We start from the raw sequence: 22,358 nt of genomic DNA, 5'->3' as shown, positions 1-22,358 counted from the left end.
AGCGTATGCAATGAGCGAAAACCTAAGTGTCATCTGCAATAGCAAGACAGTAATAACACATGCAAAAGCAAGAGCCTGAGCGCAAAGCGCGATGGCAAAGTAAAGACTGTGAGCAGGAGTGCAACGCAAATCTTGGGCACAATGCATGACGGCAAAGAAAAGACTGAAAGCAAGAATGCGTAAGCGAAGCCTAGGCGTAATGCGCGGCGGTAAAAGGAAGACATGATAGAAAGTAAAGGACAAAGATCACGAAACCGCGTCGTTGAGTTAAATGCGTACTCGTATAAATATATATTTGTATATATATTTATTTAATTGTCCTTTTTAGTTAATTGAACTTAATTCAATTGTCTAAGTCCTCAGTGCAATCTTCCCCTACCTTTGAGAGTTGCGAGTTTGTTGGCGTCTGCAGGTGTAAACAATTGATGGCTTGGGTCGCGGAGCGCGAGCGGGATCCGTAGTACGAGTTGCAAAAGCGACAGTCTTAGCATGCTAACACCAAAAATAGAAGGTTAGGGACACTGCCGTCGTCCTGACGTGAAGGAAGCAGAGGTAGGGGCATCGTGCCCCTGCGCACCTACTATCAGCACAAGAAGTAGGGGCAGGGGCTGAGAGCCCCTGCTAACCTGTTGTCAGCAAACAACGAGAAGGCAGGGGGTTGCACCTTTGCCTGACAAAGCAGAAAAGAGGCAGGGGGCTTCGCCCCTGCCTGTCGAACATACACGGAGGCAGGGGCTTGGCCCCTGCCAAAACAAAGAGCAGAGAGGGGGCTCAGCCCCTCCCCTGTCGTAAGGAGATGCAGGGAGGGGCTCGACCCCAGCCCTGCAACCAGAGGGCACCGGGATACCAAGCACGACACAGGGAGGGGTTCCGCCCCTCCCTCACTAAAAGGAGTCGCAGGGAGGGGGCTTTGCCCCTCCCCTGCGATCTAGGGCAGCAGGGAGGCGGCTCGGCCCCCTCCCTGCGTAACGGAGAAGCGGGGGAGAAAGAGAGACGAGGGAGCGAGAAGAGAAAGGAGAAAAAGAGGGGAGGTGGATGCGTACCTGGGGTCGCTGGAAGGAGGGTTGTCGGCGTGCGAGTGTCGTCAGCGCCTTCGCTGCAGAGAGAAGGAAGAAGGTGGTAACCGGCGGCGGATGGGGTCTCCAGCGAGCCGACGAGAGAAAGTCGGGGGGAGAGAGCAGAGAGATGGGAGTTGGGGGAGGCTGAGAGGGAAAGAGAGGGGGAGTCGAGAGGGCGAGAGTGCAGAGAGAACGAGAGAGCAGGAGAGAGACGGTGAGGGGGGGGTTCGTATTTGAAACCCCCTGCCTCGCTGTCTATAGAAGACCCGAGGGAGGCGGTGAGGTTGTGCTCGACCGCCTCTCCTTTTGGATCCGGGTCGGGTCCAAATCTGGATCCAACCCGGGTCCAACAATTTTTTTTTTGAGGTTTTACAATACTGACTCTGATTGGGGGGATAACCGCGATGATCGTATTTCCACAAGAGGTTATTGTGTGTTTCTTGGAGAGTCACTTATCTCTTGGAGGTATAAGAAGCAACAAAAAGTATCTCTTTCTTCTATAGAGGTTGAATATCAAGCAATGGCCACCACCACCACTAAAATTATCGGGTTAAGAAGACTACTTAAAGATATGGGCGTTTCATTCTCCACTCCTTCGAAGCTGTGTTGCGACAACAAGAGTGTTATCTATATTCCAGCAATCACACCTTCCGCGAACGAACAAAGCACATTAAAATGGACTACCATTATGTTCTTAATGAGTTTTTACAGGGTACCATTCAACTTTCATATGTTCCTACCGAGTACCAGCTAGCGGACTTCTTCACCAAAGCTCTGCCATTGCCTCGATTTTACTTTCTTCTTAGCAAACTCTCGGTGATCTCACCATGTGTTTAAGGGGGGGTATTAAATTATATATATATATATATATATATATATATATTTTTTTCTTTTGTAATACCCACTAAGGGTAAAAATAGTTACTCATTCACGCACCTATGTAATTTTCTCTTTTTTTACTTTTTCCTTTTCTTCCTTTTTTTTCCTTTTTTCTTTCTTTTCTTATTTCTTTTTCTTGTTGGAAGGGCCCACCTTAAGGGACGTTGGAGCATCCAACGGTCATATTTATGACCGTTGGAAAAGCTCCAACGTCCCTTTGGGAGCCCTTCCAAAAGTCTCCTTTTGTCTATAAATGAAAGGGTTTCTCCCCTTTGTAATCCAAGCTTCTTGAAAGTTATTCATGAGTGAATATATTTTTTCTCTAACTTTTGTGTGTATACCACTTTTTGTGGTTTATTGTATTATTGCCTATTAGTGGCTACTTGTTTATGTGTGTGTGCATTTGCTTGGCTTGTGGAGATATCACATCCCTCTCTTAGCACTTCATTTCAGTAAATTGAATTGAGTCAGCAATTAAAATGAGAATTTAATCATACATAGAAATTTAATATGGATTTGGACTTTGAATTAGGTAGTGAATTTTACTAATGGTATTTAGATCCAACCCAATTAGGTTGGATATAATTCATGATATTTGGATCTAATTAGGGATGAATTAAAATGGATATAACTCAGGATATTTGGATCTAATCTCATTGGTTGGACCCATAGGGTGGGACATTCACAACGTTATTATTGTTTGGACATAAATTTCAGCCGATCAGTGCTTTACCTATTAAATCGGAGTTGTCTTTGAAGTTCCTCATTTCGAGGGCATCAAAATCGACTATCTACATGCCCAAATTGATGTTGATTTGAGTGTTTTATTATCGATCAAAGTTCACACCTAATTATAGGTCGAAAATCAACGTTTTTCGGCATCGACTAAATTTTCTTGTCAATGCATGTCTATACGATTAAATCTAAAACTACCACGACGATCTACGATTTGAGGGCTATCAAATCGACTATTTAAACATCAAATTTTTTTGAGTCTTTGGGTCTATAAGCATTTTGGAAGGTTACCATGTCACTAAAGCCCAAGCCAAGCTAAGAAGACCCCACATTTCTTCTCTAGCTTAATCAATTTCGAAATTTAATAAGTTAGGACCATAATTTATTTACTTATTTTATTAATAAAAGAAATTAATATATATTAATCTCTTATATTAAATATGAGACTCTTGCCTAGGTCCATCCATAAATAGAGGCCCTCGTAATACAGATGTGCATCTCTTTCCTTCTTTTTGCTCACAAGCTATTAGGAAAGTCTAGACCTGCAACTACCTTAGTGAAGGATTAATCCAGTCTGGAATGAGGTACGAGTGGAGAAAAAAGCGACGGTATCATTGTGGAAAGCGCATTTTCGATAGGAAATCTCTACTTTCATGGTGTTCGGTTTCGGGATAAATTAGCATACCTTTTTTTTTATCCAGGGCTTGGATCTACCTGTAATTTAGGCCTATAGCATCTATGGCTATTAGATCTACATGAAAAAGATTTTCGAAAACCCAAAACGGTGTTTTGGAATATCAGTTTTGAGAAAACGATTTGAAAAAGACTAGTTTTGAAACCCTAAAAAGCAAAAATCGTATGAATAGATAGATATGTATTTTATTTGATTGTTCAATATGAATAATGAATATAGAAGCATGTTTTTTAGTATTTTTTCATGGAACTTGATGTTATAAATATGTCTCTTGTATAGATCTTGATCAAAATTACGCGAAAATCATTTTAAAGAAGATTTTGCCAAAAACGTTTTAGGGTTTTGATGCTTTATGATAAAGAAAGTTAATATGATCATATATGGTAAATTAAGACATGTATAGCATGATTAAACAAATGTTATTGCATACATAATCCATGATTCCATGTTATTTTTATGTCTCTTTTGATTCTTGCATAGATAAAATTGTATTTGAGATATTCCATGAAGGTTTTGTGATTTTTAAATTAAGTTTGTTAATGTTTTAGCAAGATTAGTATAAATGTGATCAAAGATGAGTTTTATGATGTTGTAAATGTGTTTAGAGCATCCAAAAAATTGTGATTGTATGAGTTTCACCATGATTCTTGTTCTTGTTTAATAGATCTTGCATGAGTTTTGATCTTGGTTATTCTGTCCTTGTTTTTTTGTTTCGACCAGTTTTAGAAAAAAATCGATATCTATATAAAAACATCAATAAATAAAAATAAAAAAACTAGAGTGTTCTATACATCCAAGGCTTGAATTTAAAATCTCGTTTCATCCTGTTTGGTTCAATTTTGAGGCCAAACCGCCCATTGCAACATAGCATAAATTTTTTTCCCTGTCAGTAAGACTGTTTCGACCAAAGATTTTGAAAGCTCTAAAACCCTAATCAAAACTGATCAAAATAAATTGTGAAAAATCTGGGTGAAAGGTAACATGAATAAAAAGAATCTGTAAAAGAATTTTCTCAAAAAAAAAATTGTAAATCTTGAGAAATTTCTCAAACTGGAATAAATTTCTACAGTTGACAGGAATTGTCTGATATTTTTTCTAAACAAGGTTTAGTCCCAAAATTTTCTTGATTTTATTACAACGAATTTTGCAATTTTGTTTCTTGGAGTATGTTACTAAGAAGAAGGGGCAATCCCAAATTTTGAGAGTTAAATTCGGTTCCAGTGATTTTTGGTGGGTTTTCCAAAATCGGGTTAACAGGGATCCGAACTGCACCGTAAGGCATATGTTATGCCGAGTTGTATTTTATTTTGTGCAGCATGTTTATTGATGTTTAAATGAGATATTGGACTGATATGCATGTTAACTGAATGCATTTCATTATTGATTGTATTGGGCATGCCTAAATATCAATTATTAGCCTACCTTGATTGTGTCTGATTGCATCATTGTATTGATTTTATGGTAGAGACTAATCCAATGCATGCATTGAGTGCCAGGAATATTGTTGAATATAAACCCTAAATGTGCTTGAATGTTTACATTGGCACTATTATCAAAAATGTTAATTAAGAAATCAAAAATAAAATTAATTCTCTTGTGACTTATTAAAAGAGTAAGATTGGTACTGACGATTATGTGGAATACTGGCTTAGCACGAAAGGTTGTTTTTGTCCCTCATCCACAAGACTCGTAACCGGGGGAACTACCATAATTTGTCCGCGGTGTAGTAGGTAAGACTCATGAGAAAAATTTGATATATCGGGTTGCAGGAGTTAAGAATTCTCTCTATAAAATTATATTGGGGCATCACGCAGGTTAATAAGACACAATTGCTTGAAAACACAAACGTGAGTCGTATCTCCATCTAGGAGAATCTGTGTCGTACCCACAGACAGATATTGCCAAGTGAAACAAGGTTGTGAATTGCATATAGATAGAACATGAAATGCATCATTTAAGCAAGAGAACAATAAGTGAAGATAAAAAGTTATTCATGCATAAAGGACTTAAACACTGGAATGGTCATAAGTTCATGCATATTGTATATGTTTATACATTTTGTATATGTTCATGCATATGCATAATTTATGGTATTGATGCAAATCTTAGCATAAATTAATGTACATTAAATTGACTTGTTAGCATGATTTTATGTTTATTGCCTACCAAAATATGTGTTACATGATTGATATATGTGATTATGTTTGAATATATTCTGATATCGTGCATTTATTGCAAGTATGTTATTTTCTACTAGGCTTTCATGAGTCTGGCCCGTTTTATGGGGTTTCAGATATATTATGATGAGCAACTGTGGAGCGAATGTGGAATGCTTAGGCAGCGTCGAGAGCAAGTCTTTTCCTTTTTCGATGATAGTTTTGAAAAAATAATTATTGTTATCAAAATACTCTGATATGAATTTTAAATTATTGAAACTGAATTAAAGCTTAATGTTCACATTTTAATTCAGTTATGATAATTGATTGTACTGTAACCAGCCCAGAATGTTTAACCCAAAGAAAAAGGTTGTTTCCGTTGTTTTTAAAAAAAAATGTTTTCTTTAAAATTTTAGGGTTAAAATTTTTGGTCGTTACAAAGAGAACCCAATGGGTTCTGATACCATGTAATGAAGTATAAGGAATTACAAATAACAAAAGTGCAAAGCACATAAAAGTCCAATAATGGAAAATTACAAAAAAGATAGACGAGCACTCAAGTGCACAAACAAAAGTTTACTAAGAGACAATGCCAATAGCTAATAAAAAGTGAATATTATTGAAAAGTGAGGAGAAAAGCAATCTACAACGTATGGGGATTACTCCCCTATTTATATAAAAAAGGAGAGGGGGAGACCATTGGGAGCTCCCCTTTATAGAGTCAATGGGGAGCTCCCAACGGTCATATTTATCGTGTGGGGGCCCCAATGCAAATAAAAAGGAAAAAAAAGAGAGAAATAAGAAACAAATTAGTTGTTTCTAATAAACAACTATTATTACATATGTAAAAAGACAAAAATACCCCTATCGGGCAATCTATTAGAATACAGGTTTATATATATATATATATATATATATTAACAAAGCATTAGAGAGGACCAACCCATTAAGATCTTACTGTTATTAAAAAAGTCATGCATCATATCTTTAAATCTTCTTTACAATTCCTCCAAAAAAATCTGTATGAGATCAATAGAGGACTCATTCAGGCAATGCCTTTTCCCTAGCATGCCCTTTACAAGGAAAAGAATTTCATCTTTCAAGAAGGGGAAGAAGAGCCTCCCCCTATCAGAAAACAGCCAACTTATTAAAAGTAAATAGCACCCACATGATTGGGCTCTGAACCTTTCCTTCAACAATTCAACTGCAACCATAGTTAAATCCAAGTTTTCAAAGTATGGGTCCCAATTGTTCAAAGAGTGACCTAGCTGAAACTATCAAGTGAAAAAAAATCCTGTATTTAGGTACTCTACTAGCATCCAGTTGACCCTTGACTTCTGCTTCGAATAGATCTTTTCTCTTAGTATAGCAAGAATCAGTCGAGCTTCTTCGTGTAGGGTTTCTTTCTATTGGTTTGACCATGCAAATGCATCACCACTTGTTTAGACTTCCACCAATTCCCAGCAATCCACAAGGTAATAGAAATTCTCCATGTGAGTTACCACGCATGATCATATACTACCTAAGAGGCTGAGGACTATGTTGAAGTCACCTATACTAACCAAGGGAGGCTGCAAGCAGTCCCAGTGTCATCCAATTCCCTGCGAAAATCCCTCTTCTTCACCCTTGTAACTGCCCCATGCACAAAAGTGCACAGCAATGATTGCACAAGCAGGCCATTTTTTAAGATAACTAAAATTGAGAACTTGCCAATTTTCAGCATGGAACCATACATCTTCCTTTTTCGAATGACAATAATGCCCCCTGATTCACCCTAGGCATTTGTAAAAGCAAACTTAAAGCATGTCTGTGATGCCTTGTGATTTTGGAATTTTCATAGTTTCTTGTGATTTTGAATCATAATAACAGAAGAATTACAATGCATTGCAAGCATGAGAAAGTTTTCCCTGTGGAAGTGATTGTCCCAGTGAATCTTAAGGCATTGTAACTTGTTAAAGTTGGACATGGGTCTGACTTTGTGACCAACTTTCACAAGCATTAGATGTTTATTTGAGAATCTACAAAAGCAGTGACATGACATGACATAACACATTCTCACATGACACTCTCACACAAATCAAAAACACAACCAAAAGCAAACATGAGAAACTTGTGCCTGAGAATGTTGATCATGTGATACACATTCTCAGGGACAAAATTTTCACAGTTTTCCAAGTTGTGACCAAAGCAAACATGCTCTTAGTACTTCTCCACATATCTTACATGATTTGGTGATCCATCTCATCATTTTTTTCTCCGCAGCCGCAAAGATATCCAATTTCTATTGCTTGGTGAAATTAGTGGTGTGGAGACTCCTGTCTCAGTCCCTCCTCTCTCATTTCAAGAACCTGTTTTCATTACTGAATGTTTAAACTTGAGAAGTTTAGAGTACTTGACCTGCCAGGCATTGGAATGCAACACATTCACCTATGAGAGGTCATCAACCAAGAAGAGCTAAAGGGGCTTCCAGAACCCTTGCTGCAGTAAAAGGTCTCTCCCTGACCACAGAAAGGCTTCACAAATCTCATGCATGGCCATCAAACTCTAGATTGGACCGGCTCCAAGATCTATAGAGGATCTAGGTTCGGATCTGAACTTCACATGAAACTTGCTAGAAACACCAAACCTTCATTGAATTGTGTCCTTCCCCAGAAAACTCCTTCCACGCACCCCTGGACATAAGCCCAGAACATCTGCTGTAGGGTCGCAAGAAGACAAATTGGTTGTCATGCCAAAGACCAGAGCATGCGGCTGTTTAGCTTCCTTTCCGAGCAACAACGACTTGTTCCAGTAGATTGACTCCACTGTTCTGGCTATGAGTACGGCACTGCATCTGGAGTGGATATAATGCACCTACATTTGGCCTCCTGAGGCTAGGAGGGATCTTGTTCACTTAGATGGGAATTCATCCGATGAGCACAAACTCCAATGAACTCTACTCGTCTTCCTGCTTGGATGAATCTGCCAGAGCAACCACTTTCTGGAAGTTACTCATTGATTTGAGACTTCCTCCGCAACACTTACCTCTGGTGGTCACCACGATGGTTTTACTGTACACGTATGTGGCATATTATTGGACTATCCAAGTTGGTGGAGGAACCAGTCAATCAGATTTTTTATTTCATTCATTCATTATCGATTACGATTAGTCTTGACAAAATGCAAAAAAATGTGTAATATCGTGTATTTTCACACTTAGTTAAAATTGAGATTTTCGAAAATTTGGCTAAGTCTAGGAGAAAAATCATTTAAACCTCGATTTTAGACCGATGTTTTTATTTTAGGCTTGGCCCAGGTCTCATTGATTAGGTCGAGGTGAGCCAATCGAAGCGTAAGAAAGAGTTTTATTTTTGACCTTTAAATTCAAGCGAAATTCAGGTTATTTTTGGCGAAATTCGAAATTTGATATTTGTGTAATATGTCATTGGATGCGTCTCAAAATTCTGAGCGCAACGATATTTTATTTTCCTTGATTCAGGCTACAGTTGGCTTAAAAAATGCATTTTTTCAACAATTGAGTAGTTTGTCGGTTCGGATCCAGACTTGGATCGGACCAGATCTGATGGATCTTATCCAAATTAATATGGATTTGGACTTTATCCAAGACCTATATAAATCTAGTAATGATCCAAGCCAAGACCAATTTGGATTTTTGAGATGGATTTGGATCTTGGACCCGGATCCGGATCCAAATCCATACCCAATGATTTTTTCAACTTTAAATTCATTAAAAACCTTTAAATTAGGATTTATTAATGTTAATAAGCCTCCTAGGTTAATTTGATAATTTTTTGAAGCTTTTGAAAATTTATTTAATATTTAACATTAAATAATTAATTAATTAATTTAATGTAATTCCGAAAATTTAATTTGACAATTGTTTAGGACTCTAAGTAGAGTCCTTAAACCCATATAAAATCACTTTAGAAGTGTTCCAGTTCAATAATATGCTTTTTAGAAGCTTCTAGGTGTTTATTTATTAATAAATAATAATTAATTAATTAATTTTAATTAATTCCGAGATTTATTTTTAGAGAGTTTAGGACTCTTTATAGAGCCCTTGTTCATGCCTAGAAGCTTTAAGAAAGACTTTTAAAAACACTGAACTTTGAAATGTCAACACTTGAAGAGTTTCGAAAAATTCGAAAAAGTGGGTGAGAGAAAAGAGAGTTCCAGCTGGGGCTGCACTCTCTTCTCCAGCCTACTTAGAGCCCTATAAATAGATCAAAAAAAAAGAGAAAAAAAATGAGAGGAAGAAGAAGAAGAGGGTTTTCTTCTTCGATCGTTCGGTGTTTTTCACCATTAATCTTATTTCTTTTCGATCTACGGTAAAGGTATGGGTTCCTCTTTTGTTTTGAATGAGGAAAAGAGCATGAATTCATATTCCATGCAATATTTTGGTAAAAATACATGGGGAAAGAGTAAATCTAGATATTTACTCCAACAAGAGTTTGATTTCTATCTTTTTCGAAGCTTGTTTATGGGAAAATTTTAGATTTACGCACTTGTAATTGTGGACCCCCGCTCCGGGACAGATTTGCCATGTTTGAAGTATGTGCAAATCTGACCCAGATTTAAGTCATGTGGAATCTGAAAATTTTATGGCTAAATCGTGGGGTGCATGTATATTTTTGCAGAAACAAAGAATGATTACTGTATTAGCATATAGTTTGCTTAATAAATCTGAGTATACGTGATTCCAAAGATGGGTACATGTGCATACCTGTAAACAGGCATACTTATTTGTGGGGCTTTTCTGCTATACTTTCATGCAGTACAAGCGGTGAGGGTCTTTTAATTATAATTACCATGGAGCAGAGAATATTAGACTAGCAGTTTGACAGTGAGCTTGAGTTTTCTCTGGTGCATGTCTGTATGCTCCAGCAGCAGTTAAAAGATGAGAGTATGCCCATATAATCATAATGCTTGGAAGAACACTGAACTGCTCAAATAGAGGTTCATTTTTCCATGCTTTATATGCTTCAGGCACTAAATCAAAGGAAAATCATGTGGCAAGTTTGTAAAAAAAGTGATGATTTCTTTCCCAAACAGCATCTCAAGAATGTACCAAACATAATAGAGTGCTAGGTTTGTCATGGGTATGCCAATTTCAACACAATTGCCCACCTAGTATGAAAGTTTAAGAATTTCAGCAATTGAGAGCAATGAATACATGGAATTTTTTTTCATCTAATCTTCTTGGAGTTACTCTTAGTGCTAGGTTTGTCAATTACCACAGGAATGCCAGGCCGGGTCGGGCCCAGACCAGGTTTCGGCTTGGTTTGATCGGTATGGCAGTGTCCTGCCAGGCCAGTCCAGCCATTCGACTGGACTGAGCTAGCTGGCCAGTCATGGCCAGCACCCAGCCAGGTGCTGACAGACCTGGTTACCAGGCCTGTCAGGCAGTGTAGGCCCAGCCGATTGGGCGTGGCTGGGCCGATGGGTACAACTAAAAATACCAAATATTTTGTGGATGGCAAATTAGTTTACGTTTGCATAAGGAAAATTTTCCAGACTATGTATGTACAGTCTGTACTTGGACAAAGGCTAAACTTGCAGGTCATGAAGTTCAATTTTGTATACTTCTTGTGTTTGATTGAAACTGAAACAAAAAATGTACTTAGCATGTTAATTCTCATAATTTGTTTGCTTGTATTAGACCAGCCTCATACATGCTAAAGGGTGAAACTTTTTACTTGATATAATATGTTGAATCAAGCTAATATTACAAGGCTGCATTTTATGATTAAATTAATGAGTTTGACACATGCACCATTACTTGAATGTTTATATGGTTTATTAAAAGGTGTATTGCATGAAAACATGCATGTGACATGAACATGTGAGTTAAATCATGCATTTGACATGATTATGCTAATCGAATGAAAGCATGCAATGAATGTGAAGTTGTGAACTCATGCACATGCATATGCATATTATTGTTTTATGCGAAGTTGTGAACGCATGCACATGCATATGCATATTATTGTTTTACGCACATCCTTAAATGGCATGTATGAATGTGCAATTGAAAAGCATGTGATTTATTTCATATATGGCATACTGTTATGGTTTTTGCATATGATACATCGATGATCGAAATGAGCCATCATGAGCCTGGTGAGCCTCGAGCTTTGGTGTGCTCCTTCTTTACTTATTTTAAATGCATCGCAAAAATCACATTAATATTGTTGCACTGTATTGCACTGTTCTATGCTTTTTCGTGAGCGGCAGTCCCGTGATGATTCTCGCAGGAGAATATGTGAGCTTGTGCCTTTGCTTTTGCATGCTGAATTGCAAACTAAATAGTTGACCTTTAATAACAAGATAAAAAAAAGAATAGTGTAATATATGTTCTGAGATCTCCCATCGTTAGAATGGGAATCTTAGAGTTTCGGTTTTGGGGGACGACGATGATAAAAAAACTCTGTGTACTTTATTGTTTACTCCTAAACCTGATATTGAGGTTCTTTCTCCTAGCCACAATTTTATGAAGAGTCCGTCACTTTACCTGGGAGTGGTGTGTAGACACAACTGTTGTTTTGGTATTACTAAAAAAATTGCATTATTGAATGTGAAGGTCATTAGTGTCCCGACATTAGATGTGAAGGTCTAATGTTTTGAAGGTGATTCGATCGAGGGTTATGTTTGGAACCTAGAAATAAAATACAACTTGTGCTAAGTTATCCTGAGAACCCTACTTAACCTCAAAAAAATTTACATGTTTGGTGTATCTGCGGGCAACGGTAATTAAAAAGAGCAACTTAAATTGTATGCATTTAATAGGGATATGCATATTAAAAGAAAACTCTAATAAAAGATAATAATTTACTCATGCATTGCACTGAAGTTATGCATATTCCTACTATGCATATTTACTTATGATATATGAATGAATGCATGATATGTATTTTCTTTCGCATAATAGCATGTCTTTAATTCTTGGTTATTGTTCCTTGTTGATATAAGATGTTTCCTCATGTTTAGCGATTATTCTTATGTTAATTACATGTTTGCCTAAGTTGTGGATCTGTCATAAATGTATTTCCTCTAAATTATTGCATGAATTCTTATTTATATTTTTTATGCTCATTTATTTCATTATAGGGATTTGTATACAAAATTTCTTGGATTTCTAACACCCCTACTTTTGTGATTTTCGCAGCAGCGGGGGTTCAGTGAAACGACTAGTTTCTAAGAGAACTACGAGTGCTACACGTTTGCTAGACAGCTTCACAGATGGACAACGTGACTCTGTTTTTCTTTACTTTTGATTCCTGGTGGTTTGTTTGGTTATCCAATTGGGAGTGAAACGGTAAAGGCCTCAGGTTTCTCGAAAGATTTTCGCAATGCTTTAAAAAAAATCGCATTTTCAACATGTATGAATAGTTACAAGAAAATATATAACTGTTTCCACGAGCAAAGAATTTAGAAAAGAAACACCACCATAAAATGCATAGAATTGAGAAAAGAAGCAGAACATTGTAAAGGCAGCAATATTATAGTAGATATAAATGCACTAAAGGAGGTAAAAATAACCAAAGGATAGGAGAGAATGAAGGAAAAAAAAATACCTGCAGAACACGAGTCCACTTTATATGGGCAGAATTATCAGCTTGCCTTTGGATGTAGGTATGAGAAACCTTCGCTCCGTCCTCGATCATCATCTCCATCACCGAGTTGGTCCAGTAGGCCCCTGAATCTGCACAACCGACAAACTCCTCAACTATCCCGACCTCCCCACCAGCCCCCACCAAAACCAGCAGCCGAGGATTCGATATTGTCAACGACCCAGGATTGTGTCCACCGCCTTGACTCGAGTAGAACCCCAAGTGCAGGGGCTTCTCCACACGGCAGCCGGCCGGGACGAGGATGACGACGACGTCCGGCGCCCCGATTCCATTGAGGGACCAGAAGAGATCCCCCTCTTGGAAATCGAAGGAGAAGGAGCTCAAAATCCGGTTCAGAATGGTCTCATCTTGGATTGCTGAAAGGGGTCCGACGAAGACGGATTCAGGGAGGTCAGCGGAGATGTTGGGTAGAGAAGAAGGGAGGAGATGGCCGTCAACGATGTGGAGGACATGGTGGGGTTCGGAGGAGGGTGGAGGTGGTGGTGGGGGTTGGGGAGAGACGGGGTTGATGAGGGATTGCTTGAGGAATTTGGTGTCTGTGAAGCGGAAGGCCTCATCCTTGTGGGTGGGCCATGTCTTGCTGAGGAGGGAACGGGAGGAGGACTCTCTGAGTCTGAGAAGGAGGGGCGGGGATGGTGAGGGAAGGGGAGGAACCGACTCTTCGATCTTCTCGGCGAGTTGTAGGACGAAAGGGTCGGAGGAGCAGAGGGTGGTGGTGGTGGTGGTGCGGAAGGAATGCCTCCTCCTCCTCCGTTTGTTGAACGATGATGATGATGGACAGGACCGCAGGCGAGGTGGTGGTGACGGCAAGAGACCAGAGAGAAGAAGAGACAAGGAGGAAGAGGCAGCCATGACTACCTTACTCTTAGGATGTAGCAAAAAACAAAAAGAGAACAGAACAGGAAGAGCAGGAGAGCTACAGCCGGTGGTGAAGCGCAGGAAGGTTCTTTCTCCTATCACCCACCCCCATCCACTCCAAGGTGGGACCCATCTTTCCACAGAAGTTGATAACCGGTAGAGGGGAGGATGGTGTGTTCTCCCCCGAAACCCAAATTCGCCTGTTCCTGTCTGTACGGAGAAATATCTTGGGACCCGTAACAATTCATATGTCAATGTTGCTCATTGTAACTTTATAATAAAATAATATATAAAAAAGTATATATATTTTTGACGAAAATGTTTTCTCATAAAATAAATATGCGAAAATGTCATCCCGCTCTTCATATATACATTTGCACGTTTCACATTTGTTGTAGCACAAGCTAAAAACAAAAGCAAGAGAAAGAGGAGAAAGAGAAGAGGAAGACGCAAAAAAATGCACTTGTTAAATAAAAAACTTTTTCTGGTTCGTTCCTACCTCATGGAGATAACTATAAATTAAACGATTGGGCGTCAAGGAAGATTTGTCAGCCATCACTTTTTAGGATTTTCTCTTCTTATTCATTTTCGTTAGGCAGTATGGAAAAAAGCAATGAATCACAAACATTCCAACAAGTGTCATTAAAGCGTCATGAGTATTTTTTTATGTCATCGTACTATTGTTAAAGAATGTATGTCGTCGTGAGTGTCATTAAGGTGTTGTTTTGTTATTCCAAGTAGATTTTATCGTTTTAACGGTTGGAAACTTGAAGACATTTGTAAGACGTTGGGACCTGTTGACAAGAATGCTTAGTTACAGATGCGAGTAAGGGTCTCTACCCCATCCGGTATCGTTCATTCATTTAGTATATGCAATGTAACACAAATTACGGTTGTAGTAACATGTATATCGATTTGTGAGATATTGTTTTTTTTGTAATATATTATGCTGAATTGTCGTATATCGATTTGTAAGATATTATGTGTTTTCTAGTGTCGATTTGCGAAATATTGTTTTGTTTGTTGATATCGATTTATAATATTATGCTGAATTGTCGTATATCGATTTATAAGCTATTATGTGTTTTCTAATAACGATTTGTGGGATTGTTTTGTTTGTTAATATCGATTTATAATATATTATGCTGAATTGTCGTATATCGATTTGTAAGATATTATGTATTTTCTATTATCGATTTGTGAGATATTATTTTGTTTGTTAATATCGATTTGTAATGTATTATGTTGAAATGTCGTATATCGATTTGTAAGATATTATGTATTTTCTTTTATCGATTTATGGGATATTGTTTTATTTGTTAATATCAATTTGTAATATATTATGCTGAATTGTCGTATATCAATTTGTAAGATATTATGTGTTTTCTATTGTCGATTTGTGAGATATTATTTTGTTTGTTACTATCAATTTGTAATATATTATGTTGAATTGTCGTATATCAATTTATAAGATATTATGTGTTTTCGAGTATTGATTTGTTAGATATGGTGTTGTATGTTAATATCGATTTGTAAGCTATTATGCTTAACTAATCGGTAGTCGTTGTTAGATGCATCTTGAATAAATCGTAGTAAATGTATGCGCTGGCTAACGCAAATTGATATTTTGCGCATGACAGTGTTGAGCATATCAACTAATTGCAGTGAAGATGACATATCTCAATCATTGGGAAATCATGGAGCAAAAGACATCCGTACTATCGACGCACCTAAAGAATTGAATATGTGCATTAATGATGCACATGATAAGAAGGGTGGAAGCATTGGATTCAATCTTGACTTGAATATTCCAACAGACGAATTACAATTCGATAATGAGATAGATGATTATGACAGTGCACTTGACAAAGGTGCAGACACCTTAAGTCTACATGATAGTACACTTGACTTTGTTCCTGTAGAGGGAATGCAGTTTAATAATGAGGAAGGTGCATACAAATTTTGCAATGATTATACCTTAAAAATTGGCTTCTGTGTTAAAAGGTATGCTTGGGCAAAAAATGCACGGGGTGTCATGGTGAGAAAGGTATATGTTTGTTCAAAGCATGGTTGGAAGAAGTCAAGTAGAAATCCAATAAGGAGCAAATCAGATTCAAGATGTGGTTGCCCAGCGAGAATGATGTTTAGAAGACTTTCGAATGGGAAATATGTAGTTATTACTTTAATCAATGATCATAATCATGAATTAGCCGCTTCATTTATGACTCCTATGTTAAGGTCACATCGTAAAGTAATTGCAGCGCATGCTGTAATTATCTGAAATAATTGCTACTGCCGTTATTGCACCAAAGAAGACAATTTCTGCGTGCACGTAGATGGTGGTCGTGAGACTGTACCATTCACACTTATGGATCTAAGAAAACACTTGAGAAAGAAGAGGCCATAAAATATGAAGAATGGAGGAATATGTTCTTTGGTTGATTACCTACAGAAAAAATCAAACATTGACCCTGGTTTCTTTAGTGCAATGCAACTGGATGAAGATGGGTATGCTGTGAATATGTTTTGGGCAGATTCAATGTCAAGAGTGGATTATGAATGCTTTAATGATGTACTTATTTTTTATATGACAGTGAAGATTAATACCGAACGGTGGTCATTTGTGCAGTTTGTCAAAGTGAACCATCACTCACAGAGTTGCATATTAGGTGGTGTTTTTTTGTATAACCAGACCAAGAAAACCTTTGAGTGCTTGTTTAGAGTATTTACACAGGCAATGAATGGGAAGCACTCTGAAGCTGTACTTACATATAGTGATCATGCAATTGCAGCTGCAGTGTCTCATGTATGGCCATATGCATATCATCGCCTATGTTTGTGACATATCTTTCAAAATGCAACAAAGAACATATGATACATTTTTAATAAGAAGACAGGGTTTGATAAAAAGTTTAGATAGTGTGTACTTGAGAGCACAGACGAGGTCATATTTATGTCTGATTGGGAGCAAATGATTCAAATGTACGACCTTGAAGACTGTGTGTGGTTACAATATTTATATGCAGAGAAAGAGAAGTGAGCATTGACATATGGAAGACAATACTTTTGTGCAGGTATGATAAGCACACAAAGAGCTGAATCTATGCATGCCACACTGAAAAAAACATTGTATTCATGTTTAACAATGTTTCGTTTCATGGAACAATATGAATTATTTGTAGACGGTCTTAGACAGAATGAGCTTGAACAAGATGTGAAATGCATCAACACCCGCCCTGTAACTTTGGGCATGAAAATATTGACTCGACCTGCAGATCTGTATACACTAACTGTATTTGAATGAACTAAAAAGGATGTTATACAAGTCATGAATTGCAACAGAGAATGACGTATGCAACATGAGAATGTGCACAAATACTATGTTGTATGAGATAGCGAAGAGTATCCAAAAAGGCAAGAAGCACATGTCACATACAATATTGACAACAAAACAGTTGAATGTATGTGCAAAATGTTTGAATTCAAAGGTATTTTATGTCGTCATGCGTTAAAGGCACTTAATCAAGAGAAGATACAAGAAATACTTGAGTCATATATAATGTGAAGATGGACGAGACAAACAAAGATTGAACTGCTAGAGACAAATAATGTCAGTCCATCTAGTGTTGATAAGAAGTTCCAGATAGCCTTTCGTAACCAACAACTATGTATGTCACTTATGAATGTTGCAGATTTGACATCGAAAAGCGAAGAAGCCTATGTATGTATGAGAAACGTGTCAAAAAAATTACTTGAAAAAGTGCAGTTAATTTACCATGTGTCAGTTGCAACTCGTGAAGACAAATCTAAAAAAAAGGGATCAAACAACACAGGTGAAAATCATGCTTCCCTTGACTCTTGTGAGAAGTTTGATTGAAGTGTAAACATTATCTTCGACAAGTCAGGAGTAAACATTGTAGATTATGATGAAAATATTCACTTAGCGAAGGGTATCAAAAGGAAACCTATCTCTGATCGCAGTCGTTGGAGGACAAAGGGTACACTCGAATTGGTTGGCAAGAAAATGTCTAAGAAACAACCAACCCCTAAGCAACCAAGCCCTTCGCATGAACAAGTATGTAATATAGTATATTGCTTCTCATGTAAATGGTATTACATGCAATATATTAATATCTAACTTATGTAATTTCCAACATGCAGCAATACCATACAGACGTACACTACAATGTTGTAACCTACAATCCACCCGACCTGTTTGAGTGGAACGATGACATGAGTATGACAAGTCTTTTGATATGTAACAATTTTGGGAGGATGTTAGCATTTCTTGTTGAACTTAATGTAGTGTCTAATATTGTTCTGTTTCATGACAGACTTTGTTCAATTCAAAAGTGAGCAACGCAATACAGGAATCACGTGTGGATTCTTCAGCTTCAAAATAGTTGTAGCATTTAACTTTCTTATCTTACAAATCGTTGTAATGTTTAGCATTCTATAATTCTTTGTTGTAGTTCTACAATTCTTTGTTGTAATTCTATAATTCTTTGTTGTAAATAGATAATTCTGTGTTGTAATGTTATAATTCATTGTTGTAATTCTACAATAGAAATCATACTACAAATAGCATAAAAATCGATACTAGAAAACATATAATATCTTACACACCAATATACAACAATTGAGCATAATATATTACAAATCGATATACAAAAATTTAACATAATAGCTTACAAATCGATATTAACAAGCAAAACCATATCTCACAAATTGATACTCGAAAACACTTAATATCTTACAAATCGCAAAAGGGATTAGCAATGTATGCGGTGTACAAAGGCTTATAATATCCGCCCTTCATTAATAAAAATTCAATAAGCGAATAGAGACATGTACTATTCATAAATCGTTGTGATGCTCACCCAACGTGAATGAAAATCGCAAAAGGTATTAGCGATGTATGTGGTGAGCAAAGGCTTGTAATATTCGTCCTTTGTTGACATAGACATAGCCAGTAAAAGCGATTAGAAAATATCGTTGACATAGACATAGCCCATAAAAGCAAATCGCGATAGCACATAGCCTCCATACGTCATTGTGTAAATCGTGATGGTACGTGTCATTCAATTAGACGGAGCTCATTGTCTAAAAGACGGACGTCATTGTGTAAATCATAATGGTATAACGGTTTACACAATGACGTCTATGTCAGTCACATTTCAATAAAAAGTGCAATGTGCATGAGTACAAATCGCGGTCAAATTACACGGTCAATGTTTATGCAAATCATTTGACTTTTATCAATCATTATGTAAATCGTGATAGGAACACAACTCGTAAAAGCAAATCAGTGGCATTTTCACGCTACAAAATGCTTAACGATAATTTTGTATTGTAATGTTATAATTCTTTGTAATTCTACAATAAAAATCATACTGAAAATATCATAAAAACCAACACTAAAAAACACATAATATCTTACACATTGATATACAACAATTGAACATAATATATTACAAATCAATATTAACAACCAAACAATATCTCACAAATCGACATTAGAAAACACATAATATCTTACAAATCTATATACGATAATTCAACACAATATATTACAAATCAATATTAACAAACAAAATAATATCTCAAAAAAATTGTTATATTATCTTAAATTATTATAGAATTTACATTGTTGCGATTTGGGCGCTTGAGGTGGCGATTTGCGTGTTCAACACATGTGTGCCAGGTTCGTGATTTTGGTTTATGGATCAATGTGAATTTTGTACACAGTCTTACAAAATTTGTTACAAATGTCTATACACAAAAAAATTGGAAATTAAAGTTGAACAAAAAATTGCTCTCTCTCTCTCTCAGTAGTAGAACGTAACCATCTTCACGTTATCCTTGAGAACAGGTAGACATTTAAAATTACTTCCTCTTACTTCTGGGGGCCTCGCATCCTTCGTAGCTTTCTAGGTAATCTTGCAGTCTGAGTTTTTGTATCATCCTCAACTAGAAAATCCTTTAATTCCTCGCATAGTTCTTTTCGGAATCCAGGTATATCATCCTGAAAAAAAACCCCCGAAAATGAGAACAATATAAAAATGTAGTAATCAATAATATAGGTTAATAAATAATGTTTAAGTGTACAACATACAGTGGTGAATTTTGGTGCTCGTCCATAGTATATTGCTTCAATATACTTCATTACAAAGACGCCACAATCAATGTCATTATTTTGTAAAGGAGCATCCTCTGCGACGTAAAGCCTCCACGGGCCAATGTCGACACCCAACATGTCTTTAAAAAATCCAACATGTAGTTTATGTAAAAACAAGTAAATTTCGGGTCAGGGTACGAGATACAACAATCTTAAAGATAAAAACTTACTAAATGCACAATGTCATGGTCTACACCGATGTCATAGTCCAAGGAGTTGCATAGCCATAATTTTTGTTCTCATACATCCAACACATATAAGACCCAATGCTGTTCTGATTGCCATAATGTAAGAATCAATATCTGTAAATCAATTATAAAATATCTTTAAAAAATACATATAGAAATGCGTACTAATACCATAAAAATTGATGTTAAGAATCAGCATATAAATCGATATTAATAATCAAACCAATATCTTAAATTGATATTAGGAATCAACATTGAATCAAAACAACATCTTAAAACGCTATGGAAATTCCTATTGATAGCTTAAAAATAGATATTAAGAATCAATAGAGAAATCAATATTAAAAATCAAAACAATATCTTAAATTGATATTAAGAATCAACATAGAAATCAATATTAAGATTTAGAGCAATATCTTAAATCAATATTGAGAATCAAAACAATATCCTAAATCGATATTAAGAATCAACATAGAAACCGATATTAAGAATCTAAATAATGTCTTAAAAATCGATATTTAGAATCAATATAGAAATCAATATTAAGAATCAAAACAATATCTTAAATCGATATGCAAATTCCTATTGATAGCTTAAAATCGATATTAAGAATCAAAACAGGATCTTAAATAGATTTAACATCTTACAAATCGATATGGTCACAAACCTTTTTACTTGAAAAAAAGTCTGTCATTTGGTCATCGTCACCCAGTATTGTATTCCATGTAGAAATCCAGTCGCGTATGACATTTGGTGAACAATACTTTGTTGAACGGAACAATAATAATAGTAAGTTTAAAACATGAAGGTACATTAGTAAATAAAATGACAAAATAAACATATCAGATAATCGATATACCATAAAATAAGGGGTGACGACGCAGACCGACATGGTTCTTCCCTTGCTTTGAATATACATGACGAAATTGTGTATAGTCTGTTTAGAATAAATATGCATTTGTTAATATACATACCCATGGCATACGTTAATGTATAACTGAGAGTGGTTTCATACATACAAAATTACTAATAGTGTGTCATTCTGCAAATTCATCTCGCATCCGATCGATGTTCTCTTCGAGCACTTTGTTGAGTTTTCTGGCACCTTCTTTTGTAGATACTGCACTGAAATTAGTTGAATATTCAGTAAAATAATTATAGCATGATATTCAGTAAACAAACTCTAAACGACGTAAAAAAGCCGAAGCATGTTATAGAAATCGAATGTACCCTTTTTTGCGGACGTTCGACTGAATCATAGCGTCCTTCGACATTGATATAGCTTGCGCTTAGAAGGAGGTTAGAGGAAACCTCAGTTTTTTTGTTCGTTGCTCACGAAGCAGGTTATAGGAAAGACTCATTTTCTTCTTTAAATGAAACATCGCATGTTTCATGCTATTAAAGGAACCGTCTTGTGTGCCTTGTGGAACACGATGATTCATTCATTTATTTTTCACGTTATTTCACAATTCGTCAGTTTTTAAAAATCGCGTAATGAAAGTTTATTAACAAATAAATAAATTATATTGCGCATTAATTAAAAGACGTCGTTTCATTTGCTAGTTTCATCAACACAATGCTAGTACGTGTAAATGAATGACATGTAGCATAACATCAGTAGCGTGTCAGATCCTAAACCCTATACTAATGTTATGTGACGTTTCTTGCAACTAAAGGAATCGCTATACATAATAAACTCAAAACTAGTAATCACTATAATTGCTATCACAGGAAGTACAAATCGTGGTAACTGCATAATCACTATACCTATTAATCGCTAAACTAAGTAATCACTATCACACGAAATGCTATAAATAATAAACCCTAAACCAGTAATCGCTATACGATTTAGCAAACGTAAGTACAAATAATTGTATCTTTATAATCGCTATACTGAGTAATCGACATATTAAGTAATCGCTATCACAAGAAATGCTACAAGTAATAAACTTTAAGCTAGTAATCGCTATACGATTTAGCA

At 36.4% G+C, this 22,358-nt stretch overlaps 1 protein-coding gene across 1 annotated transcript in view; it reads right to left on the bottom strand.

The window, feature by feature from the left end:
- Positions 1 to 14,200, bottom strand: part of ABCI7 (non-intrinsic ABC protein 6) — a 54,502-nt gene extending 40,302 nt beyond the window's left edge. The window contains exon 1 of the mRNA XM_089980593.1: positions 13,097 to 14,200. Within this exon, the coding sequence (XP_089836719.1) occupies positions 13,097 to 14,005 (909 nt within the window). The 5' untranslated portion in view covers positions 14,006 to 14,200. The remainder of the gene's footprint in view (positions 1 to 13,096) is intronic.
- Between the last annotated feature and the right edge of the window lie 8,158 nt (positions 14,201 to 22,358).

Source organism: Nuphar pumila, chromosome 11 (genome assembly GCF_984573655.1).
Source record: "Nuphar pumila chromosome 11, dmNupPumi1.hap1.1, whole genome shotgun sequence".
In the NCBI taxonomy this organism is placed as follows: domain Eukaryota; kingdom Viridiplantae; phylum Streptophyta; class Magnoliopsida; order Nymphaeales; family Nymphaeaceae; genus Nuphar; species Nuphar pumila.
The sequence above is the reverse complement of the archived record's forward strand: the minus strand, read 5'-3'. Positions and strand labels throughout refer to the sequence as shown.